The sequence below is a fragment of the Venturia canescens genome, chromosome 1 (genome assembly GCF_019457755.1).
Source record: "Venturia canescens isolate UGA chromosome 1, ASM1945775v1, whole genome shotgun sequence".
Classification (NCBI taxonomy): domain Eukaryota; kingdom Metazoa; phylum Arthropoda; class Insecta; order Hymenoptera; family Ichneumonidae; genus Venturia; species Venturia canescens.
In genome coordinates, this window is record NC_057421.1 from 29,645,737 (window position 1) to 29,668,898 (window position 23,162).

At 37.6% G+C, this 23,162-nt stretch overlaps 1 protein-coding gene across 3 annotated transcripts in view; it reads left to right on the forward strand.

The window, feature by feature from the left end:
- Positions 1–191: 191 nt before the first annotated feature.
- Positions 192–23,162, forward strand: part of shaker (Potassium voltage-gated channel protein Shaker) — a 203,604-nt gene continuing 180,633 nt past the window's right edge. The window contains exons 1-2 of one of the 3 annotated variants that reach the window (XR_006262860.1): positions 192–500; positions 6,708–7,599. Coding sequence is in view for 2 of the 3 variants with exons in the window: in XM_043433656.1 (XP_043289591.1) it covers positions 7,436–7,599 (164 nt within the window). In the remaining variant the exon portion in view is untranslated. The remainder of the gene's footprint in view (positions 501–6,707; positions 7,600–23,162) is intronic. The other 2 variants (XM_043433656.1, XM_043433655.1) reach the window with 2 other exon arrangements.

Sequence of the window (23,162 nt, forward strand, 5' to 3'; positions counted from 1 at the left end):
ATTAGGACTTTAATGAAAAAGTTTAGGGGTTTGAATATACAGCGTTAGAAACGATAAAAAAAGGTCGTTGTCCGGTCGACGGTACACGTTGCGCGACAAACCTTGTAAATTGCTTATACAAAACACACGATCTTAGTTAACCGATCGAGCATCTTCTACTGATTTTTCCAATATACACAAACCCTGACAACAACAGAGTACAAACTATGCATCCACATATACGGACGGATATTCTCACACGCTCGCTTGTGTTTGTGCTTCGTTTTAACAGCCACATTTAAACGGCCTCGTCGAATTGATTGTGAGTGGATAAGATAAATGTTAGTTGAATGAAGAAAAAAAATGTGCCCAACGGTGCAGAGAATGGAATTACGTCCACCTCATCGACAGTGTCGATAGGGTCCCTCGACGCTTCAAGAAATAGCAGTTCGCCTTCTTTCACATATACGATATATGTGTTGGACTCTAAGTGTATTTGGTGCTAACGACTTCTCGATAAGGTGCAGTCTTCGGTAGTTTTTATACCCTTTTTTTATCATTCTAAATAATAAACGTGGACAAAATGGAAATAAAACAAATCATGTCTTGAGAACTCGTGAAAAACATAAATGAAATCAACGTATTTCGAAGTTTACAATTTTATCGCGTGCATTTGTAATTTGAGCCGAAAATTGGCAATTACGGTTTACGGAGGATCACGAAACGGAGATTAACCAATAGTGTGAATACTTTTTATTCACCGCCGCGTATAAAATTTTCGCAATGCCATGACCTAATTTTTTTATTTCGGAGTTGCTTATACATTTACGGATAAATTCGTAAAGAATCTACGAGCCCCTACCGCGTTTCTTGATATGATTGAAATTTATTTAGCCTCAATTTGGATTTTTATTGTAAAAATATATGTATTGATAATTAGTTTCTGCACTGCTGTTTCAAAACTGCAGGATTCAGCGAATTTATCTGTAAGTGAAGTCGGATAATAATTTTATGGAACGTGTGTTGCGGATAAATCGACTTGTTGATATTTCAAGTTAGTTAAGGCAAATTCCATTACAAAAAAGTGATGTCAACTAATTCCCATTCATTTTACTTTATTCGTTTCTGTTTAATCAAGGACGGTCAGACATGGTGAAGCTTTTAATAGGATCAATCGATTGGAACGAGTCGTAATTATGTTTTTACAATTTTCATTGGAAAAAAGTCCTTTTCTATATAAAAATTTATAGGACTCTGCAAATATGAACTAGATTTCTCAGTTCATTCTGCGGCTTTTCTTGTACTTGCTATACATAAATCCATTCTCTTCTCTTATGATTTAGAGTCTCCTACTGAAAGCGATGAAAACATTCCGTACTGATACCACTTTGGGAAAAACTCATTAACATAAAGTTTGGTTTGTAACCTCATTACATCATTTTTTTTACAAAGTGAATAATAGCGGAAACCTTCGCGCAAACGTACAATCCTTTGTGTATATTTCCGTAAAATTATGTTAAAATTCGGCTGCAATCACTCCCCTTTTTAATCCTTTGTTCGATCAACAAAGCTCCGAATGTGATTAATTTCATCGTTAAACACTTCATCGCCACTTCCACGATTTTTTTCGATTTATCCGTCATCGATTATACATTCCAATGATCTATACCATGTTCGATTTTTAAACGCATTTAAGAAGAACGCTTTCACATAAATAATCGAATTTTTTCATAGTTTTCCAACATGCGTGGTATAAAAAAACCACCATTTTATCAAGATACCATATTTTCGCAAGCATGAGTCTCTCAGAAAAAAGGAATATCCATGATATTCTCTGGAATTGCTTTCCAGATTTACGTTTTATTAAAAAACAATTGAATCTGCGATTCAAATTGTCTCAGGAGTGAACCGGGGTTGTGCTGTCCACCGTATTCCTCTACTGCAATTCCTCCAAGAGATGGTTCCTTTTTCTCATAACCATAGGAGATAGATTTTTCGTAACACGTACGTGGCGTCCGGTACAAAGGAGAAGAATAACGACTGCGGGAACGCCACGCAGAGACAGCTGAAAAGTGATTCTTTTTTCTGCTCCAAGATGGTGACAAGATTGCAGCGGGAAGTATCACGAGTTGATCTAGGGCAAGAAAGGTGAAATACAATGCTAGACAATTATGTGCGAACAGATAACTTGGGCAGGATCGTATTCTACGTATACATTCGATCGTTAGTGTCCGTACTCGGTGTGTGCATGCGGAGCGCAACTGAATCACAAATGTGTTCAAATCTCGATCTACTACATTCAACTGGTTTTTCCCTCATTGGTGCAATTTGCTTGGACCAACAAAATATATAGAACGGGAAAAGGCGAGAGAGGGAGAAAAGCAGAGGGTGGAGAACGGACGGAGGACTGAACTATTCTTGGCAATTCACGTCAGCACGTGGGGCCAACAGGCTCGTGAACATTTGATAACAGATTTCACATACCAGTGGACGAACTTCCATTTTATGCCTCTCACTTCATCCAATACATTCTTTATTTCGTTCCTGTTTTCTCATTTTTCATTAGTCGAAATCGTGCCTTTGATCTACCACACGCACGGGTGAAACATGAACCTCGGTATTCCAATACGTAGGTTACTATTTTATGATACGTCTATCATTCAATCGGAACGGTATGCCACCCACGGCTATCGGACTAGCACGACGAACCCTAAGGACCTGAGTATAGATTTTTTGCAAGTTAACTCTAGTGGAGTATACAGCCCTTATAAATAGAACTATTGCTATTGTGACCAGTCGATTCATTTACGAAGAATAACATTCATTTTCACGTTATTAAGGGCTTCACTTTGCGCGGGATACTTTATTTTGATGGATGTGTTTTCTCGTTCTCTTTATATTTAAATATCGGGTCTTTTGTTCAATATAACAAATTTTCGAAAAGTTTCAGCCATAAAATTAGAAAGCAACTCGGAGTTGAGAACTTTAGTCCTAAAAAATGATTCATTCCTGTTTCGTGGGTGTTTTTGAATATGAAAAAAAATGAGAGACTCAGTTCGAATACACGCCTTCGTCATTGAAGCGGTTTGACTGAAATACAACTATTAAACGAAATGTAATTTGGCATATTATGAATTTTCAAAAACCTTTAAAAACAGTTGAAAACTCGGTCCTCGGTGTAACGGGTTTCGCAGCGAACGCGTTTAGGAATTTTGGGGAGAGTGAGGCGAAGCAGTACTGCCGGGCAAAGTGGAACGATCCCCCAGAAATTTATAATGTTTTTTCCCCATTGATAAAGGACAATGGAAAACTTAATATAAAATTTAAAAAAAATATATCGATTATTTTCGAAAATCGAAACTTTTTTTGCAATCAAATAGAATCGGTCTATTTAACTGTGGATGAGCAGTAAAATGGTTACAATTGTTGAAAACGCGTATGTTTAACACGTATATAATAATAATTATACAAATTCATTTATTTTAGATAATTTCGTTGAGCTTTTATGTTTTAGTGGATACACGCCTATAAAAGCGAGGAGTCTTCTGTTTTTATTGTGTACTCCATAAAGCAAAACCAATTCCAGTCGATAAATAGTAATGCTTTAAAGGCGGGAAACTTGAATTCGGTGAAAAATATTTTAAGAATTTTTTAGACGCTACAGATAATACATGTCCGTTTTATTGATTATGACATCATAATTCAACATATGAACAAGATTTCCTGAATTTTTAAAACTTGAATATCAATAATTAATTTGATGATAGGAGAGGCACTTCGGAAAAAAGTTGTCCACCGGTGAAAAGCGTAAATGAAAATCTCTTCGATCCATCCTTTGGAAATTTGACTTCCTTACACAATTGACCAGGTATCAATAAGAATTTTTTTTTCCAATTTTTCATAATTGTTAATTTTATAAGAACAAATAGGCTCATTTTTTAGGCGAAAATCAGTGTTTTCATTTCTAAGTGTAATGAAAAATGTAAAAAATCGAAAGAAAAATCCTCTCGTAGATACCTGGTCAATTGTATAAAAAAAGTACCATGCCCAATTTTAAAAAGATCGATCGAGTACATTTCGATTTATTCTGTTCAGCGATGGCCAACTTTTTCAGGAGTGCCTCTGAAAGTGCTACCATATCGAGTTAATCATTGATGTTCGGTTTTAAACATTCCGAAAATATTGTTCATATATTGTCTGATAGTGTGGATGTCGGATTTTTCAGTTTTTCAAAGAAAAAACACATATTATTTATTATTTCCTTTTTTCTTTTGAAAATGTACAATTTTACTATAAATATTAATCCTTCACTGCGTGTGAGCTAATATTTCCATTTTGATTAAAAAAAAAATTCTATTCACAATAAAATTCAATTTTTTATTGAATGACGAGTTTTAAACGGACGTCCTGAGGGAAATAATCAAAGTCTTTTCCATCGGAAAAAAAGTTTCTACTTTGTTTTGGGGGGGAGGGAGGGGTGATCCGCTTTGGCCGGCTTTTGCGCTTCGCCCCACTCTCCCCAACTTATCCCCGAATCGTTGCTACGACCGTAGATATATATTATTCCATGTGTCAGGTGAAAATAAAACCTTGGCTCGGAAAAATCGATAAAATGGTCACTTTTAGAACGATTAAGTTTAATCTGACTTGAGATGTATGATGAAATCTCAATCAGCGAGATCAGAGCTCGAAATTTTCGGTTGAGGTGCTCAGAAATAACCACGTGGAATAGGACATGTGGATGAAAGAATCGTGTCGAAATACTTGTGCCATTACTTTGAATGATAAATCCGTTCGACTCCGATATTCGGTAGAAGTAAATCTCCGCTCCAATTCCCGATAAGCGGTGTGAAATATTTATCATTTTACCGTTCATTATGCACAGTTATCGAAGGTGGCGGCAAATGTTTATTCGCTAATGAAAACTAGCCGGTGCGACGAGGCTTTAATTCGTTTTCCCAGGAGGAAGGTAATACTTTTTCTTGTTGCCGGTTCAAGCAACGAAATATATAGCCAAAAAAATGCAGTGAACCAACTATATTATATAAAATATACAAGGTATAAAATATATTTATACAGTAAAGTGGGCACCAACGATACATGCATCAGCCGCAATGCGTTAACTTGACTCGTCCTCTTTCCTTCCCATCGTGGATACGAACACTCCCTCTCGTTATAACGCTACGGTGCTTGTACTCTTTTTTTCTTTCTTTCTTTCGTTTTTTCCTCTTCCTCTTTCGCTACGCGATTCCTTTTACCGAAATCCGCAACCCCTCCACACAGGCGCTTTTTAACGGGTCGATTTTTTTAATACACTGAAGGACTTTTGTATTATCCACTGCATTGTACACACCCACTTGCTCTCTCTCGTGCCGTCACGGGGAAAAAACGAAAAATATACATTTAACTGCCACACGGCAGACCGGGAAACGAGTTTGGCTCGGTGTGTGCTTGTACGTCTTTGTTGAGGAAAGGAGGATATTGCGAGTCGTATGATTCAGTAGATGTTGGGGAATTGAACAAAGCTGTGGACTCACTTTAATTGTTGGATTCGTGTTGTTGTCAAAATAAATTTTCTTCTAACGGTGTTACGGTGCTCAAAAGATTGGTGTTGCAAACCATACGAGTAAGGCTTTCGTTGTTTTTGTATAGAGATTAATATTATAGAAAGTTCCAAAAACTTTTCTTCGATTGAGATTCACTATGAACACTGAAAGAACGCAATTTCAATTCCAAGCTTTTTACGAACAAGGCCTCAAAGTTTAGGGCAAGCATCTCTTCATTTTATTGTTCATTGTAACAGTGCTGACTACACCAGTTTGATATGCTCAAATAACTTGAAATTACTAAAAAAAATACCCAAAAAGCCTATACTTTGCTATATTGACGAGATCCAGATTCACGTATACACTGAAATTAATTCATATGCCATTTCATTTCGTTATGGTCTTACTAAGTAATTGAAATTTCTCGACAATCTGAAAAATTATAACATTTTAGTAAAATTCTTTTTGAAACTTGTTGATCGTGTATTCACGAATATTGAAATATTTTCGGATAATTTCAATTGTGTTAAAATCTAAAAGATACAAAAAATTGAGTTCTACAGTTTACACCAGTGCAGCACATACTGCACTGAAATTTTCTTGATATTAGGCATTTCTATTTCAATTTTTGATGGACGAACGCCTGAATATTTCCTCCTTTCGTGTACGTATACGAGCTCTAAACTCCGAGATCTCCGTGTGCTTATTCCTCGAATCGTTTTCCATTCCGTCGTTCCCTTCACGACGAGCCTCCTTATCACTCCTCTCGCTATATGCAATCATATGAAATTGGATGCAGAGATTTGTCTGAAAAATACAAGATATCAAGTCTCCGATTCTTCAATGCTTCACCAAACTGATTAAAACTTGGTGACAAAATAAAAAATTTGAGATAAATAAAGCTTCCCAGTTTTAGATTTGTGTGTCATATTTTTTAACGATTCGAGGAATGAATTTCTTCATAGAATCGTACAAAAATATCGGATAAATCCGTCCCTGACAGATTTAAAAAAGATGTTTTTCCTTCCTCATTTTGAATCCGCCTAAGAATTTCATTTGTTTTGTGATACTCCGAAGAATTTTCGATACTTTATTGAAATAATTGCCGCATAATGAAAAAGAATATGAAGTTCAAGTATAAAACAAAGACATATGAGAATGAGGAAAGTAATATTTTCACAGGTAACGAGAAGAGTCGTATTCGTTGTGAGTTACGATGCAAAAGCCCATCAATGCGAAGTCGTCCAGGTAATAATGAAGAGACGTAGGACTACGTGAACTACCAAGTGTTACGGAAATTGTAAAAAAAAGTGAATGAAAAAGAGTAAGACGAAAGTGTCAGTGATAATGAAAAAGAGATCAAAGTTGGAAGAACGAAAAAAGTGAATCGGTGCATGTAGTGACGGGAAGAAAAAAAGTTTTTTTCCGACCGAGGGAGTGCAGAAAGTGAAGGTATATTGAGGAGAAAAAAGGAGTTGAAGGTAAAAGGATGTTAGAGAAAGGAAAATAATGAAGAAAAAATAATAGACTCGGATAAAGCAAACGCGAAAGGAAAAAGTGAGTGCGGATTCAATAGAGAGGAAAAAATCGAAGGATATAAGAGGATATAGTGGGTGCGTGAAGAAGAGTGGTGAAAAGAAAGCGGAGATTCAGGTCGACGAGTTAGATAGAATAGATGGTGGAGGTGCTCGAGTGGCGGCCTTGGGAGCCTACGGGGCCGTGCAGGGCACCTCGCACTTACCCCCAAAGCCTCCCGAGTATCGATCGCCAAATTAAGGTGCTTTCGGGCCCGTTGAAGCCTACTTGTAAAGTGGCCCTTTCCCCTTACGGGGGGCCTTGCGAGTTTAACGCTTGGGTCACGTGGGCGCCCCGAGAGGGCCCCTTTGAAGTGAGCGAGGCTGGCGAGCGCAATGTGGCAAAGCGGGGGCATGGGTGCCCATGCGGCAAACAACCCTTGGATGAAACTCATGGGGATCGTTCACAAGGAACGACGGCATCACGACACGGGCGGAGGAACGACCGGAGGTGGACAGGGTTCGGCCGTTGCAGGGAGCAACGAAAGGGCGCTCAATCAGTAAGTCCAACTATTTGTTATTAATCATATCCCATTACGAATTCCAAACAACTTGTTATATCGATTGAAACGTAGTCTCTGAATGCATTGAAAGAACAGCATTAAGCAGCCGTGCGTGATGTTCCAAAGCTGAATTAACCGTAAAAATAACACCTCAAAAGCATCCGTGACGGATATTCGGAGTTATTTTAACTTACGGAATTCTGTCATAGGATGAAATAGATTGATCATCCAGTTTTCTGTGCAACCGTTGAGTTATAGATGTTTTTTTTTATATTTCGAGTGGTTTCGTATTCGAATGATTAGTTCCTACCGCTGAAATCCATTTTATAAAGGTACTTTTATCTATCCGTAGTGAAACCTGTATAAAAACGATGTTAAAAAATATCGATCGATAATTCACTCGTCTTTTTGGGATCCATCAATGATCCCATTTATCAGTGAAATTGGTTGGTTGGATCAGAAAGCACGGATCAAAAAAAGTTCTTTTCACCGAATAATTGCGCAAAATACCCCATCAGAGAGATATAAACGTGCTTAACGTGTTATATAGATAGACACGAATGTGTTCAAGCGGTTGTTCCATGCGGAAGAACTTTCACTACCGCCTCCGATGATCCTTATTATTATCCATCACTTCGGATTTTTATCTTCACTCTTCACAAACTTTCTCCCACTTTTCTGAACACCGCGTATAAAGTGTCGGTAAATTTATCGCTTTTGTTCGCGGGCGTTTAGGACGAAACGCGTTCACGTTCGGTGGTCTTTCCGCAGGAGAGAGAGAGAGAGAAAGCTTTCCGATAGGGTGTAAAAATCACGATTCAGTGTATACACAGTGTGTGAGAGAGAAACAGCAATATAGCGAGGAAGTGAGGACGAAAGAAGTGGAGAGATTGTCGACACGTACCGAGGCTCTCTGGTGTCTCTATGATATGAAATAGATCAAAGCTGTGTACGAAAGACTGTATTCATGCGAACTTCCCTCTACGCGAATCTCCTTTCTTCCCTATTCGCATAAATTTCTTGTCAGTGAATTTTCATTTCCGTGTTTCCGAAGCATAGAAATTCGTCATTGAAAATCGAGTTTTTCTATCGCTACGTACATTTATTGAAGATCTCAGGAAATATAACGAAGTATTATACCCAGATCTTGTCAACCACCCCAATATCGAAGCTTTTTTTAGTGATAAAAAGTATTGAAGAATAAATTGAATATTTTTGGTCAGCCGATGCTTTGGACTTTCGGTATTGATTATGTCTATGTTTTCGATGAGCTCTCAATTGTTTGGACTGTATAAAGAATGTGTATTGAGTTTGCCATGAAAGCCCTTGGCATGTGTACACAGTGCTCTGACGCAAGTTCACGCTCTCTTCCTCTCCTGCATGGCTTTTTTTCTTTTTGTCCATATTTTTCCATTCCTATCTCTTTTCATCCTCCAGCTACCCAACTTTCATGTCTCTCTTTTAGTGGGTTTACCAATCCGCAGAGTTTGATGGAACTCTGTTAGCTTGGAGACTGCCATTGTTTAGTTGCCTATAACCTGCTGGCGATTGGTACGTGGAATATTTTGACATTCGTTCTTCCCCTCGAGCCCTCGAGTCTGAATACATAGCTAGAGATTGAAATTGGCTCCGAAACGGCGATTCTCACGTATCGGCCAACAAAAACATGCCGATTCAATTAGAGTATAAGTTGCTTGGAACAAGCAAGACTTCGACCGAAACGTTACAACGTTTACGGTCCAAGTTTTGCTTTTTCTTTCTCTTCTCATTCCGATATATCTTTATTCGTCCTAAGTTCCATTGACACAAGAGCACAAGTTAAGAACTGACTTTACCTTTCCTGAACTTGTATAACTTATTGTTTGAAAAGGGTCGGCGAATTAATTTGTGTGAATATCCGAAAATGATTTCCTTTTTCATTGCACCTTGTCACTCTATGCTGTTATGGTATCCAAAACACTTACACAATGAATTCATGGAATTATTCAGTAAAGCCGTCAATTAAAATTATCTCTTTAAGGTGATTATCTGTCCTTAAGGTGATCTATCAGTTGCGTGAGTGCGAGAGAGAGCTGCAAAATGGTTGAACGGTTTGCTCGGACATCTTGGATTTTTTGTGAAAAATAAAAGTTACACCTTGTTCTTTGATAAAATGAGAATAGCCCGTAAGTCATATTTTCTTTCAAGTATCAAGCAACTCGGAATAAACCGTGCTGCACAATTTTTACCGACTCAACAACGGTGATAGATCACCTTAAAGAGGTACATAATTTCTAGTTACGAGGCTTCCATGGGCCTGTTACAAAAGTCCCATCGGGAAACCTCAAACTTTAGGAAGCCTTAAACTTGGGCGAATATGGACATCCAAAGGCGATTCAATGCTTTATCCTCGCATTTACTGATTCTGCGGAGGCATTTCCACAGCACTCCAATTAATTTAGAGTGTCTACCTTATGGGGCGAACACCTTGAGGTCTTGTTTCAATTCTTACCAGAACAATAGTACAAAAAAAACCCCGAAAACTGTCATATTCATTGCTACACTAACTACAAATCAGGAGAAAATACTATATTCGTATCACGCTCCGTAAAGCTTTTTATTCGATTACATCCGGTTCTGTAAGGAATGTATTCGAAAGCTCAAACGATGCATAATCGACTCTTTTTCAATTTTTTGAACCGCGTCTTCCACACGAGTTTTGAAAATGAGTGCGTTTGAATAAAACGGTATAAATGTCGTTTTTATGTAATATTTATCATAGACGTTGCAGAACTTTAATCAAAACATTGACATTAGGTCGTGCCAACGTAAGGAATAAAATTGACAAGTTTTTTATCTACTAAACAAACTGCGCCAATTATTTTTCGCAATAATTATGCAATGATTTATTATAGCGAGGGAATATTCTTGGCGATAGAGCAATATCCAATAAAATGTATATGGGTGGTATTATCGATGTAGACACGTGGTCAGGTTTGGTATATAACTTGGTCATGTCGAATTTTTACACTTGAACGAAGCCGTGCTCGCTCGTGCCTCGCTCCATGTGCCATACTCCTGTGCCAGAGTTTCACAGCACAATCCAGAGATGCTACGAATCCTAAAAGACGAAGAGTTAAATCTACCGTAAAGTAGTATCCGCTCACCTCTCTCGGATGATCGGATAACGACGAAGGACAGACCCATCCGGTATCGAAGTTATCCGACGTGAACGTGAATTTGAGACGCGGAAATAGCATACAGTTCGTAAATGCTCAACCTACAGGTCAAGTATATAATATAGCCGCTTATATATAGAACAGAAGAGTAAATATAAATGATAACCTCAGGGCACACGGTAATGAAAAATGTTCACTTCGTTTGGTCACTCCGTCAATTGAGCGGGACTGCATGATTCTGATACACTTAATCGGACACATGTGACCCACGTATTGAAAAATCGATCTTCTTTTATCCTCATCGTTCATGGCGAACAGAATATTAGTTAGTAATCCCATTAGGGCAATCCATATTTTTTATATTGAGATAGGAAGGAATTCATTTGCTCATTCACCTTTGGCATAATTTGTGTGCACATTAACGCGTTTCAGTGGACACGGATTAAAAAAAAAATTTGACGAAACTGAATGAAAGTTTTATATATTTAGAAGTTCCTACGGAGAAAGATTTTTAAAAGGCGATAAGATATCTCTGCTTTTCTAAATTATATTTTACTTACAGTGGATCGTACAGGGGGAAAACCACGTTTTAACACGCTGCATTCACGAGACATTTTGGCTGATTACGAAGAATTTACAATCTTTAATCTGTAAAGAATAAAATTTGTACGCAATATATCAACTTTTACTCTTGTATGTAGTTTTTGAAAGATGCGATACGAATTTGTTACAGAGCATGATCTTATCGTTACTAAGCTTCGATCGAGATGAGGCAAAGAAAATTGGAAGCTTTGTAAGTTTTATATAGACCAGTGTCATCACGATGAAGACATTTCGAAAGATGGCCCATATATTATATGGGAGAAAAGTTACGGGGTGGAGAAAAGTATCACGAGAAACTTCCGTGTGTTAGCTAAAAGACGAGCTGGAAGACGAAGAGGGCCATGACCCCATAAATTTTTTCGACTATCCACTATGAATAGGTAACCTCATGACCTCGTACTTTGTTGTAATATGACGTTGCTCCTTGTTATCTTCGAAGATCTCATGGTAACGTGGAGAATAGTACTTTCGGAATCGAATATTACCACTGAACTGAATATTCGTGTTAGTAGAACGAGTCGAAAAGGAGAAATGAGTGAGTGGTGCAGCTCACGTACTACCGCATCCAGTGGTTTTCGCGAGGAACAGGGCCAATTTTTCCCTTCGGCTCTACCGTTTTTCAAAATTTACAGTGCGAGCAGCCTTCCTCAAGAAAGAGATCCGTTAATTAAAAGAGGAAAGACACTTCGATCAAAACCAGTGTCTTTTAAATACTTTTGAGTACATCCAGTTTTTTTCTTTCCCATTATAGCATCGAGCTGAGATTCGAACAGCAATTTTCCATTGATTGATTGATCGAGTTAAACACATCGATGTGATGCAGTTGTTCTAAATTCAAGAAGCCCACATTTAAACAGATAAGAGTGATAGAAGTGAAGTCTGCATATAGATGCGACTGGCTGAGTGACTTCATAATTGCTGGTGGGAGAATGATTGGAAGCATAAGCAAATGTAGTGTAGCTTATTATGAAACTGCATCAATTCTCTTTTGACTGAATCTTTCTGGACTCTGCCTTCTGTGTATGCACTGCTGAATTACAATCTCGTGATATGCTCTACCAAAATACCAAAAGTCTTCGAATCAGTTATAGTCGCCTGAGAGCTCATGCATGCGTGCACTTCTCGTTGCACGCTACGTACGTCTTCGATCAATTTCATTGGAACATATTTGAAACTACAGCTCCGACACACGACTATAATCAAAGGTTTAAATACCGTATTACAATGTCGATAATGTGCGATATATCGACGACAAACAAACATAATTGGGGTAGACTCTCGGGGCGTATGGACTCAAATAGCACAAACATTTCTGTATACCTCTCTTTATTTTTCTCTCTCCCTCGGAGATTATGTCTTGTGTGACTAATTATGAAACGCATGGCTTTTTGCTTTTAGCTCATGAAGTGTGCGAATATCGTGGACGTGATTAAGTCACACTATACAAACATATACAATATATACACGCTGCAAAATACCGCTGTTATTATTTCCCGTGGGCAATTCTGCATAGGTAATTTTCTTCCCAGCTAGATACACATTTACCTGCATGTCGATGCACTCGTTTTGCCAAAGCCTCATTGCACATGTTCCGACCGAGCATGTATGAGCCGTTCCTCACCAAATAGCCCTGTCAACAACCCCGTCACTCGCTTTTCCATTTCACATAAATTTTTATCCTTTTTTTCATTTTTTCATCCCGTGAGAGGCACATACAGGTTCACAGGCTTATGAGATAGTGATTTCCTTTGTTGACGCGAGCGTTTGTTCTGGACTTTTAGATTTTTCGACGGTAAAAAAATATCCCCGGATATTGCAATTTTTTTCTTTAAATGAAATTTCAAAAGTTTTTCGAATTTATATTTAAAACATTGCGTTCACTAATTTTTATGCGAACGGAGCAGCTAATTTGCGATAAATAAATAAAAAATAACAGACATGGTGGATAGAAAATAGCGATGATAAGATCCACGCGTCGTCAGGAGGATTTCATTTATTATCAATCTATTGAGGAGTGAGTAGAAACGACTCTAAAAAAATTCGGGAAAATATGAAGGTCCAAACGTCTCCTGACACGACTTTTGGTAATGCACGATATCGACCCCTCATAACCCACTGCATACACGGAGAGAAAATACTTCAAACATTATCATGCTTCCAACAATAAACTGGACGTGAAAGCTATGGATTTTTACCGTAGACACGAGAAAAATTTCTTGCTCAGTTTGTCGTGCAGAGCGAAGCAATTAAAAAAAAAAAAATACTTTTCCCTCTGCATTTGGAATTACGGAGAAAGGACATATAAAAATATAAAATTATAATTATTTGTAAATTTCTCGTCTTTCGATATGAATTCACGATTCAAAGTGAGTAAAATAGAAAAAATTTGGTATAATATTTGAGGGTTGAATTGATTTCATTTGGGGTCGAATGCCACATACATTTATATATATATATATATATTATATTCAACACGTAAAATGTATTCTCGCGTGTCTTTAGTGTTGCTGCACAGTCTTGATTCGCCTCCTCTTGCACCCTTAACCTACCTACTGGATGCATAACTCAGGTTCCCATCGCGAAAACGGATGAGAGAAATATCGATTCTCAATTATAAACGGCAGACGGAAGAGATATTGAAGATTGCAGGATTTCTGTTATGTTTTCGTTTAATTTAAAATCACGCTTCCAATTATATATAACAATTTGTGGCAAATTCTGATTAACGAACAATATTTACTCGCAGAAATTACGCCCTTATGTTCTTGCAGTGGGAAAATGATAATATAGTATCACAATGATCTGTTTGAATAACGAGCGCCAACGTTATTTTTTTAAGTCTAGATCTTTTTTGATTCAGCACATAAATTATTGGTGATAACAAAGTTTAATATTAAGGAGGTGTTGTACTTTTGTGGAAGTGCAATAACTGAAAAAATAAAATAATGAAACGAAAAATAGAGATTGATATGCTCGTTTTTAGATGTTTACAGATTTCACCATGAAAGGATCGAGTATATATTACACTTAATTGTACTCGGAATTAAAAAGGCATCATTTCTGATTGTTACAAATATAGTTGCCGATAAGCTCCAAAACTTATTATTAGCGCAACAAATCCACAGATTACAAGGATTTCTGAATGCTCTCCGGACTGTCGCTGAAAACTGCACTCGTTTAAATGAAACAAATAGTTGCAGCATAAATGGACGTACACGAGGATTGGATAAATTCCGTTTCCACTCGAGCGACTGCGAAACCGAGAGTTAATTACATTGCGGGCGTATATCGCGGATTTTGTGGATTTAATAGGCCTCATATATGCATGGGCACATATATATTATATTTATACGAATATGTGCGAGGAGGATTCGGTTTATGCGAATCGGATGTTTCCCGATGCCGAAATCGGTGAACTCGCTGTCATTTATAGACAATTATCGCATCGTTATTCACGTCTCTTCATATCCACGATGATTGTCACATTAAAAAATGAAAACGTTATTACTCTCGACACAAATTAGCAGAGTAGGTAAAATGTTATATATTACTGGCCTACGGTGAAAAATATTAAAATATTTAGTTAACGCAGAGTGACTAATGCATGATAGAAGGAAAAAAGTATTATTCTGCGACCGAGTACGCTGGATTTGTTCACATTTGCGTTCGATAACTGTCAATGCAAGTTTTAGCGCTTGACGAATGCGACATAGAACACGTTCAAGCGTCTCTTTTGCATGATGTCTGGATTGCTGTTTTCAAAATATTCTGCGTCACATTCTCTATTCCATTAAAATGGTACATTGTATCTACGTGTTATACGGAAACGAGGACAATTGAAAATTAAACGAAAATAGAGCTCTGAAATGTGAAACGTCAGCGCTGTTTTCGCCCCGAATTTTTTTTTTTATTCATCAAGTGACCTTTAAGGTGATCTATCAGTTACGCGGGTGCGAGAGAAACAGCTGCAAAATGGTTACACGGTATACTCGGACATCCTTTATGTTTTGAGAAAAATACAAGTTAATACAATTTAAATACGAGAAAAATACAAGTTAATACAATAAAATATAAGTTAATACATATTCTTTTATCAAAGAACAAATACCTTGTTCTTTGATAAAAGGAGAATAGCGTTTAACTCATATTTTTCTTTCAAATATTAAGCTACCCGGAATAAACCGTGCAGCAGGATTTTCACGGACTGATCAACTGATGGATCACCTTAACGGAAAATCATTTTGATCCCTGTTATAGAATACATTCAGTTCTTACATATATTCATACTGCTCAAAGTCTGCATTTCATCTTTTTCATACATCCTATAATACTGACTTTGAATACATCGTTGCTACAGACATTTTTACTGAGGGTTTGGAGAAATTTTTTATTTTTCTATGGTTCCATTAATTTATTTTTCATCGGGCAATAATTTCTAAAACGAAAGTGAAATTAATCCAATTATCGAATAATTAAAAGTTTCTAGCCAAAGGGAAATCATTTTGGAGAACATTGAGAAAATAAATTTGAATTGTGAATTCGGAATCGACCATTTCTTTACATTTTTGGGCTTACAAGTGTTGGAAAGTAAAATCTACCGCGCGGGAAATGATTCAGCTACTTTTCAATTTAATACAATTCCTAGTCTACATTCGGCTTTATTTTCATACATATGGAACCTAGCCCAAGTAAAGGATTTCAAGTGAGGGGGAACCTGGATACGAGCCAAATCACGACGAGAGAAATACTCGTACACGGTAGTTGCAATTTCCGTCACCCTTTCTCTCTTTCTTTCGCTTTCTTCGTTGTTATACGATTCAATCGAACGAAGCATTTCCTCGACCAATGGCACGATATAAAAATATTTCTATTATCATTTGTTTATCATATTTACATTTTCATAGCTTTATTGCACAATCATTTCGAGTAGTATGATTTTTCTCATTTTCTCATTTTTTGGTTGGCTTTCTATACCATCCCTATTAAACTTACAATTTGAGACATCTATCTATGATGAATAAATCGGTAATAATAAAAAGTGCACAGTTGGACTGATTTTACAACGTTGAACAACGAACTAAATTGAACTTAGTCGATTTTTCTTTTCCAGAGATTATTTTCAATCAAATTGGATTTCAATTTTTCGATTACAGATCTCAAGTTCTTTTTATCACTTGAAAAATGAAAACAAGAAATGAGAAAGGAAAGAGCATGAAGAGGGTGGTCATAATATGTTCAGTATGCAAACTCTTGTAGCAGATTCCAGCATGCGAGGTTGCGTCGTTTAGAGCCCCTGTGCTGAAGGGGTCTTCGTACAACAGCAAGAGAAAAGAGCTCTTGAAGGCTGCACCTCTAGCATAAGAGACAGATATAAAAAGGCCAAAGAGAGAGAGAGAGAGAGAGAGAGAGAGAGAGAGAGAGAGAAAGCAATATGAAGAACAGAGCACGAGAAAGGATCACACATTGTTGAGATGGTAGACGTTTTAAGGACGCTCGTCTTAAAAATTGTCTCCTAAATTTTTCTAAACGGTTGACCTTATTACACGTTACGGTAAACTCCGGAAACAGAGACCGGTTATTCGGTCAGTTGGGTGGTGTCGGACTTAAGTGGAATTTCCAACAGCGGGCACGTAAAACCTTTCAATGTTTTACGTCGGTAGAGAACATTTGAAGAGAGCTTATTGGCTTTCTTGAAGAGACAAAAGAATTCCATTTTTCTGCATTTTTCGTACTCTGTGTCATTTGCGGTCGTCCTCAGGGAGCTTTAAACGTGAAAGGACAAAGAATTTTTTATCTTTTTGTTGGTGGGTGTCTTTTCCTCTTTTGAGCTACAAAAGAAATTTGTATTAATTAATTTCACCGGGATTTTGAGCTCTTGATGAATCTTTATCATCTGTGAGCGAGCAAAAAGGAGAAAAAACTGCTTCCTTTTTATCTTTTTCTTCTTTCTGTCTCTCTCTCTCTTTTCTGTTCGGGAACACGAGAGCTCCCACCCGATAGCCACTCTCTGGAGCTCATTGACAATCCAATATCGAGATTTATAGAAGCTCATCACTTCCCAATATCTCTAGTTTTCTAGTTTTTGTATAATGTCATTATGGCACGAGATTTTCGAATCTGGTATCTATATACTATATTTCAGGAAGGGTGATAAATCAGAGGTGTTTCGTGATAGTTTTACATGGATAAATAATTAATTAACAATTTTTATCTGCTGCTTAATCAATCGTGTCATTCATTTGATTTTTTATGGGAAATTTTAGTTGATTAAAACTATGGGACAAATAATTTGACTTAATTTATTACGAGATTCTCATAATTTTGGAAATTTTCCGAATTCCGTAAACTCTCAATGAAACCATCGATTTTTTATTGATTTGACCTTTTGAATTCCCATATATCCAAACTCTTTTTCATTTTTTAAGGTTTCAGAATACAATTAACCTCATTTTGAGACAAACTGATATCACTGCAGCTTTTAGTCATGCCGTTTAAATAGAATTTTGTATGATTTTCCGAGATCGTGTTCCTTGATCGTCAGAACTGGTACGATAGGCAAAAAGATATGAGCATCGAAAGTTTTCCGATATCAATTCGATGAAGAGACGATGTTTCAATCGATATCCACCGAGACTCACAATTCCTGCCAACATTCAGTGCTCCAGAATTTGCGGTATAAGAAAGTTTGCAAAAAAACATTCAAAATAATGAAATATATTCAGAGCCACGGGCTAAGTGAAATAACATGGAATGTGTCGCATCGACAACAACAACAACAACAACAAAGATGCTGCAATTCTTTTTTCGGTAGAAATCGTTGTATATTTCTTGTGGAAAAAAGTTAAGTTTCCTTCAAAGAAATGCATCACGTCACGGAAAAGCAGAGTTTGAACACGTGACAAGGAGAGAAAAACACAAAAAGGGCTCTTCCGTGTCTTTCTCGTTCCCTTTCGGAGTGAAATACTCACAAGTATTTTCTCCGGCTGCCGATATTGTCTGCAAGGATAAAAGACCTTCGCTCGTTCCTCTTGCTCACCACTGTTTCAACTTTTTGTAGCATTTTTACCTCTGCGGCCCCTTGAATGCGCCACTTTTCGTTGTTTTTATTCCCCTCGCAAAGCACGAAATCCCGAGTGATTACACTTTTCACTTTAGGCATGTGCCACAAATGTTCGTACAAAAATGCTCCCCCTGCGATGCTTCCTTCTTTATTTCCGGCTTTTAAAGTATTCAAATCTTCATTTGTATTTTTTTTTCGTCGAAAATTTATGATAACATAAAAAGTAGAGCTTCCTGCAAAGGTGAACGAAGGCGTAAGGGCAATTCGTTATTTATTGTTTCCACAGTATAAAGATTGTATTGCAAAGTTTCACGAGAAAGTGATTTGTAAAAATGAGCACAATGGGCCTGACAACCTGGTGAAGGGAACATGGCCGCTTGGCTATTTTCAAAACAAGGGAGGCATAAAAATCTAATTTTTGTTTTTTAATTAATTAATGAATTTGTAATCATATAACTTTTGTACCTGGAATAGATAATAAATGAGGAAATTCCTCATTTTTTGCAATCAACACGTTTGAATTTGAATCATTCGATTATGCAGTTTTCGAATATTTATTCAAAGCGAACTTTGCAAAATTTTTTAATGCCGAAAAAATACTGCATCGAGAAAAGATGCTGCATTTCAATACCAAAAGTTTTGGATATTTTTAACACGATTCCAATTGCTTGGTTCGTAAAATATGCCGTGATCTAGGGGCTTGAAGTATTGAGACCACGTCCCATAAATTCGGGCGGTTCGTTTGTTGGAACTCTCGCCTGAGTTTGATACCGGATTAAATGGTTGTGTGAGTGCATGATCCATGGTTACAGCTGCTGTTCGCTTTCGCAGACCCTCCTTTTCCCTCCTAATTCAATAGAAAGCATCCTACGGGGGTTTTATCTTTCATAATTCAGAAATAGACCAGGAGAAGGAAATAAAATGAAGGGCATGAATTGTGATAAAGGGATATTGTGAACAAATGTCTGCAGAACTCATTAATGAATGTTCGTATGCAATTTAGATTATTGAATATAGTATAATATGCAATATAATTATATACGATATAAAAGCTTCGGTAAATTCATCTTTCACATTGTCGTCAGAGTCTTTTTGAGCTTTTCGTTGACTCTGTATTTTTGTTTAGAAGGAAAAGATAATTTTAAATAGAAAACAGAGACTATACACCTCGAAAAGTTGTATCAGAATTTGCCGCCTTACTATAAATAGAAACGAAAGAGAATTGAATTTGACGACCCATAAAGTTGCATCGATGAGTTCGGTTTTATGCTACCTTTTCATTGAAGTGTTCATGATTCGCGCGAGAACCTCTCGACGTAATAAATATGAGTGGAAAAAGCTCGACGCGTGGAAGCCCTTTCGGTTATTTCACGCACAGTGATCTGGGCTTGAAAAAGAGAAAAAGTATGATTAAAAAACTGCGACACAATGTATAAAAATGAATTCAGCGAGGTTGCGCTGATAGGAATGAAACAAAGAGTCTAGGTTTCTCGTCACCCTTATTGACATTTTAAGAGCGAATATTTTGATCAAGATTCATTGAAACGGTAAAGCCACTCTGTCATTCCAATCCATTTTTCCGAACCTCTCCTCTCACGACACATTGTTTCGAGACTTTTTTGCATCCGGTTCTACTTCCGTACTGCTTTCGAGGATTTTTAGTGGCTGACTATGAAGCCTTACAAGTTTTCACTTTTTTATGACAGAATGGTGCTCGGAAGGTCGAGCCCCTGAAAACATTTTTCGGAGTCTCCGGGATACGCTGAATTGCAGAGTTTTATGACAATTGAAAAATAATAAAATCAAAATTTTTGGGGCTGTTTGCTCGTAAATGAATGTTGTCCGTAGTACACTTTTATTTTCATCGTAACTTGCTCCAGCGAAAAAAGGCTGCCAAGATCTAGCGGTTGATTCGGATATCGGAAGTGTTATATTCACGCCCACGTTCGATCCCCTCCTTCCACCCATTGACGCCCATTGACGTTATTTTCGAGCGTTTATCGTCTGAAAAATCAAGTATCTGCCGATGGCGCACATCGTAGATACGTTTTACTGAATTCTTCGTATTGAAAATGCGGTTCAATGATAAAAATGGACGAAAGAAAATAATGGCGGTGAACGAAATGAGGGAAAAAGCAGCATGGCCGGCTCATGTAATCATTTAGTAGTTGGACCTCGATCTATTGTCCTCGAAGCATTTGCGATTTCTTTTCGAGCTGTGCCCTCGTCCTCTTGAACGTTCGAGGATAAAGAACTCAAACCTCAAGTTGTTACTCTATTTCGGCATGTCTATTTTTAATGAACACATCGCAAAAACAATTCGGTCGATAAAGACATGCCAAAGGATAGAAAAAAAATTGAGACTTGCATAATCAATAAAATCTTACTCGTTACTAGATTTTCATGCGGATGTCTTGAATGGTTTTCGCATTTGGTTTAAAACAAAATATATTGAATAATACTCTTGTGTGGCTTATTGGAAAAATCGTTATAAAAGAATAAAAGCAGCAAAAACGAGCCTATGGGGTGAGAATAATCTTTGGAATTTATACGTTTTTATACGCGTGATATATAATTTACCGAAAGGCGTAAACAGTTTAATAAAAGTCAAAATTCAAATCAGCTGTCACATAATTTGCATTTTATTGTAATATTTCGTCGCAGATATGATTTCAATTTCCATCGGGATTCGTTTTTTCTCAAGCTTCCACGAGCTTGACGCAAACATTCGCAAATGAGTGAAGATTCAGTTTAATTTGGAACGGCAGTATACTGATACTTTTTTCAATTGCAATTGTAGGAATATGGGTTCCGAAAAACTTTAATTACCGGTACATTTCGTATGAATGATTTGTTTTTGTTTTTATACTTATGCTCGAGAGATTGTCGGTTTACTATTGATCGTGAATAAACCTTTTAGATAAAAATTGGATGTGCATTCGATTGTCCCAGAAATGGGAATTAGTAGAGCTTGTATCTAATCCTATGGGGAGAATGGAAGCGATAATTCAAAATAGGGTATACAATATGTTTATAGCTTCTTGTTGAAAAAAGAATATGAATCGTAGTCAGTTATGTGTTTTATTTGTGGTCGGATGGAAAGGAATACTCCATAAATATCGCCACGATCCTCAAGCGTTCAAACCCGGCATGCAAGAGTTACAGCGACGATAACCTTTCTCATGTTGTCCAAGTTATATCAGAGGGGTGAGGAGGGGGGGGGGGGGGTGGTTATGAGAATTGGCATATTCTATGTGCCGACGATGAAATCCGCTTCGATGCATCTCCCTCTGGACGAGTGATGGTCCTTGCGTGCTTATTCCATATCTGACGAAGCAGAGTACATAGGTCAAATATCCTGTGCAATTGGATTTCACACTAATCACAATTTGCTCATCAACCTTAATACTCATGAACCTGTCTGATCTGCTTTATCTTGCAATTTCCTCCTTTCTGTGTTCCAACGTTTGCTTACCTAGTTTTTTTGTGCTGAATGTCTTCTTCCGTCAATTCTTCGTTTGCTTTTGAGCGTTGATTTGTTAATTAGTTTTCAGCAACTTCGTTGTTAGAGGAAAGAGCGACCTCGAAATACTCGGAGTTTGAGAGTTGCACAGGGGGGGTTCAAAGATCCATTGAAGCTCGGAACGACGCGAGCGACATTTGTCAGGAGTCTGTAGAAATCGCGTGAAAGTTGTGACATGGAAATTATAACGTCGAAAAATAATTTAACAAACTCAAACAGGCCAGAACTGTTGAGACAACATGATATATTTAATGCGTGTTTAGAATAAGCTGGAGCGCTTGCTCGAGCACCTGGTAAAGCAATGGGAGTCTCATGAATAAATTACTTGAACCTCTGACGCTATGTTCTGGCCCCTGTACTCACATAAACACGCACCTACACATAGAAATACATAGCGAGTACAACATCCACCCTATGCAGATTCCTTCATCTCCAGAGATTGTCGAGAAATTCTGATGCAGCTAGAAGGTACGCTCGAAGTACAGGTGCTCGATATATACTATTATGTATACATTGGCTAGGCTACTATGCGTTGAGACCAGTCGATCCTAGTGATAAGAGAAAATAGTGGGAGAGATGAAGGCAGACAAACTGAGATGAAGAGAAAGACAGAGAAAGAGAGGAAGGGAGATGAGACGGTAAATGCTTTGTATATGACCCTTGTCATTGAATTTTGGAACTGATAGTTGTTCCACGAGGATAGAAGATTTTAGGGTATTTAAGCCCTGTACGAGGACGGGGCAGTAGCCCTACAGTTCAAAATCGCTTGCACCGTAAACCACATTTGGTTAAGACTGGGTTGTCAGTTGGGCCGTCGTTCTCTTCCTGATTCACGCGGCTACAATAGCTCTTTCTCTCCTTTATTCGTTCTCGTCCATCCACCGACACTACGGAACAAGGTAGAAGCAGTAAAACATTTTGTGGTTCTGACCACGCTCGTCTCGGATGAAAAATTTGGACTAAAGGTCAATAAAGGAGTGAGCGCGGGGCTCAGAGGGAGGGAGAGAAAGAGAAAGGCCGTAAAGTTATTGAAAACACCGTCTTCCTGTTTTGTTTGTTTTCAAGTTTATCAGACGCGACACATTTTCACGTTTTTTTTTATCTGTTCCCACCCTTTTCTTCTTTCTCAATACATTCCTTCAATGTTTGTCCGTGAGCAGCACAACTGTGTACGTACTTATCGTCTTTCGTTACTGCTGGCTCTTCCGAATGGAAT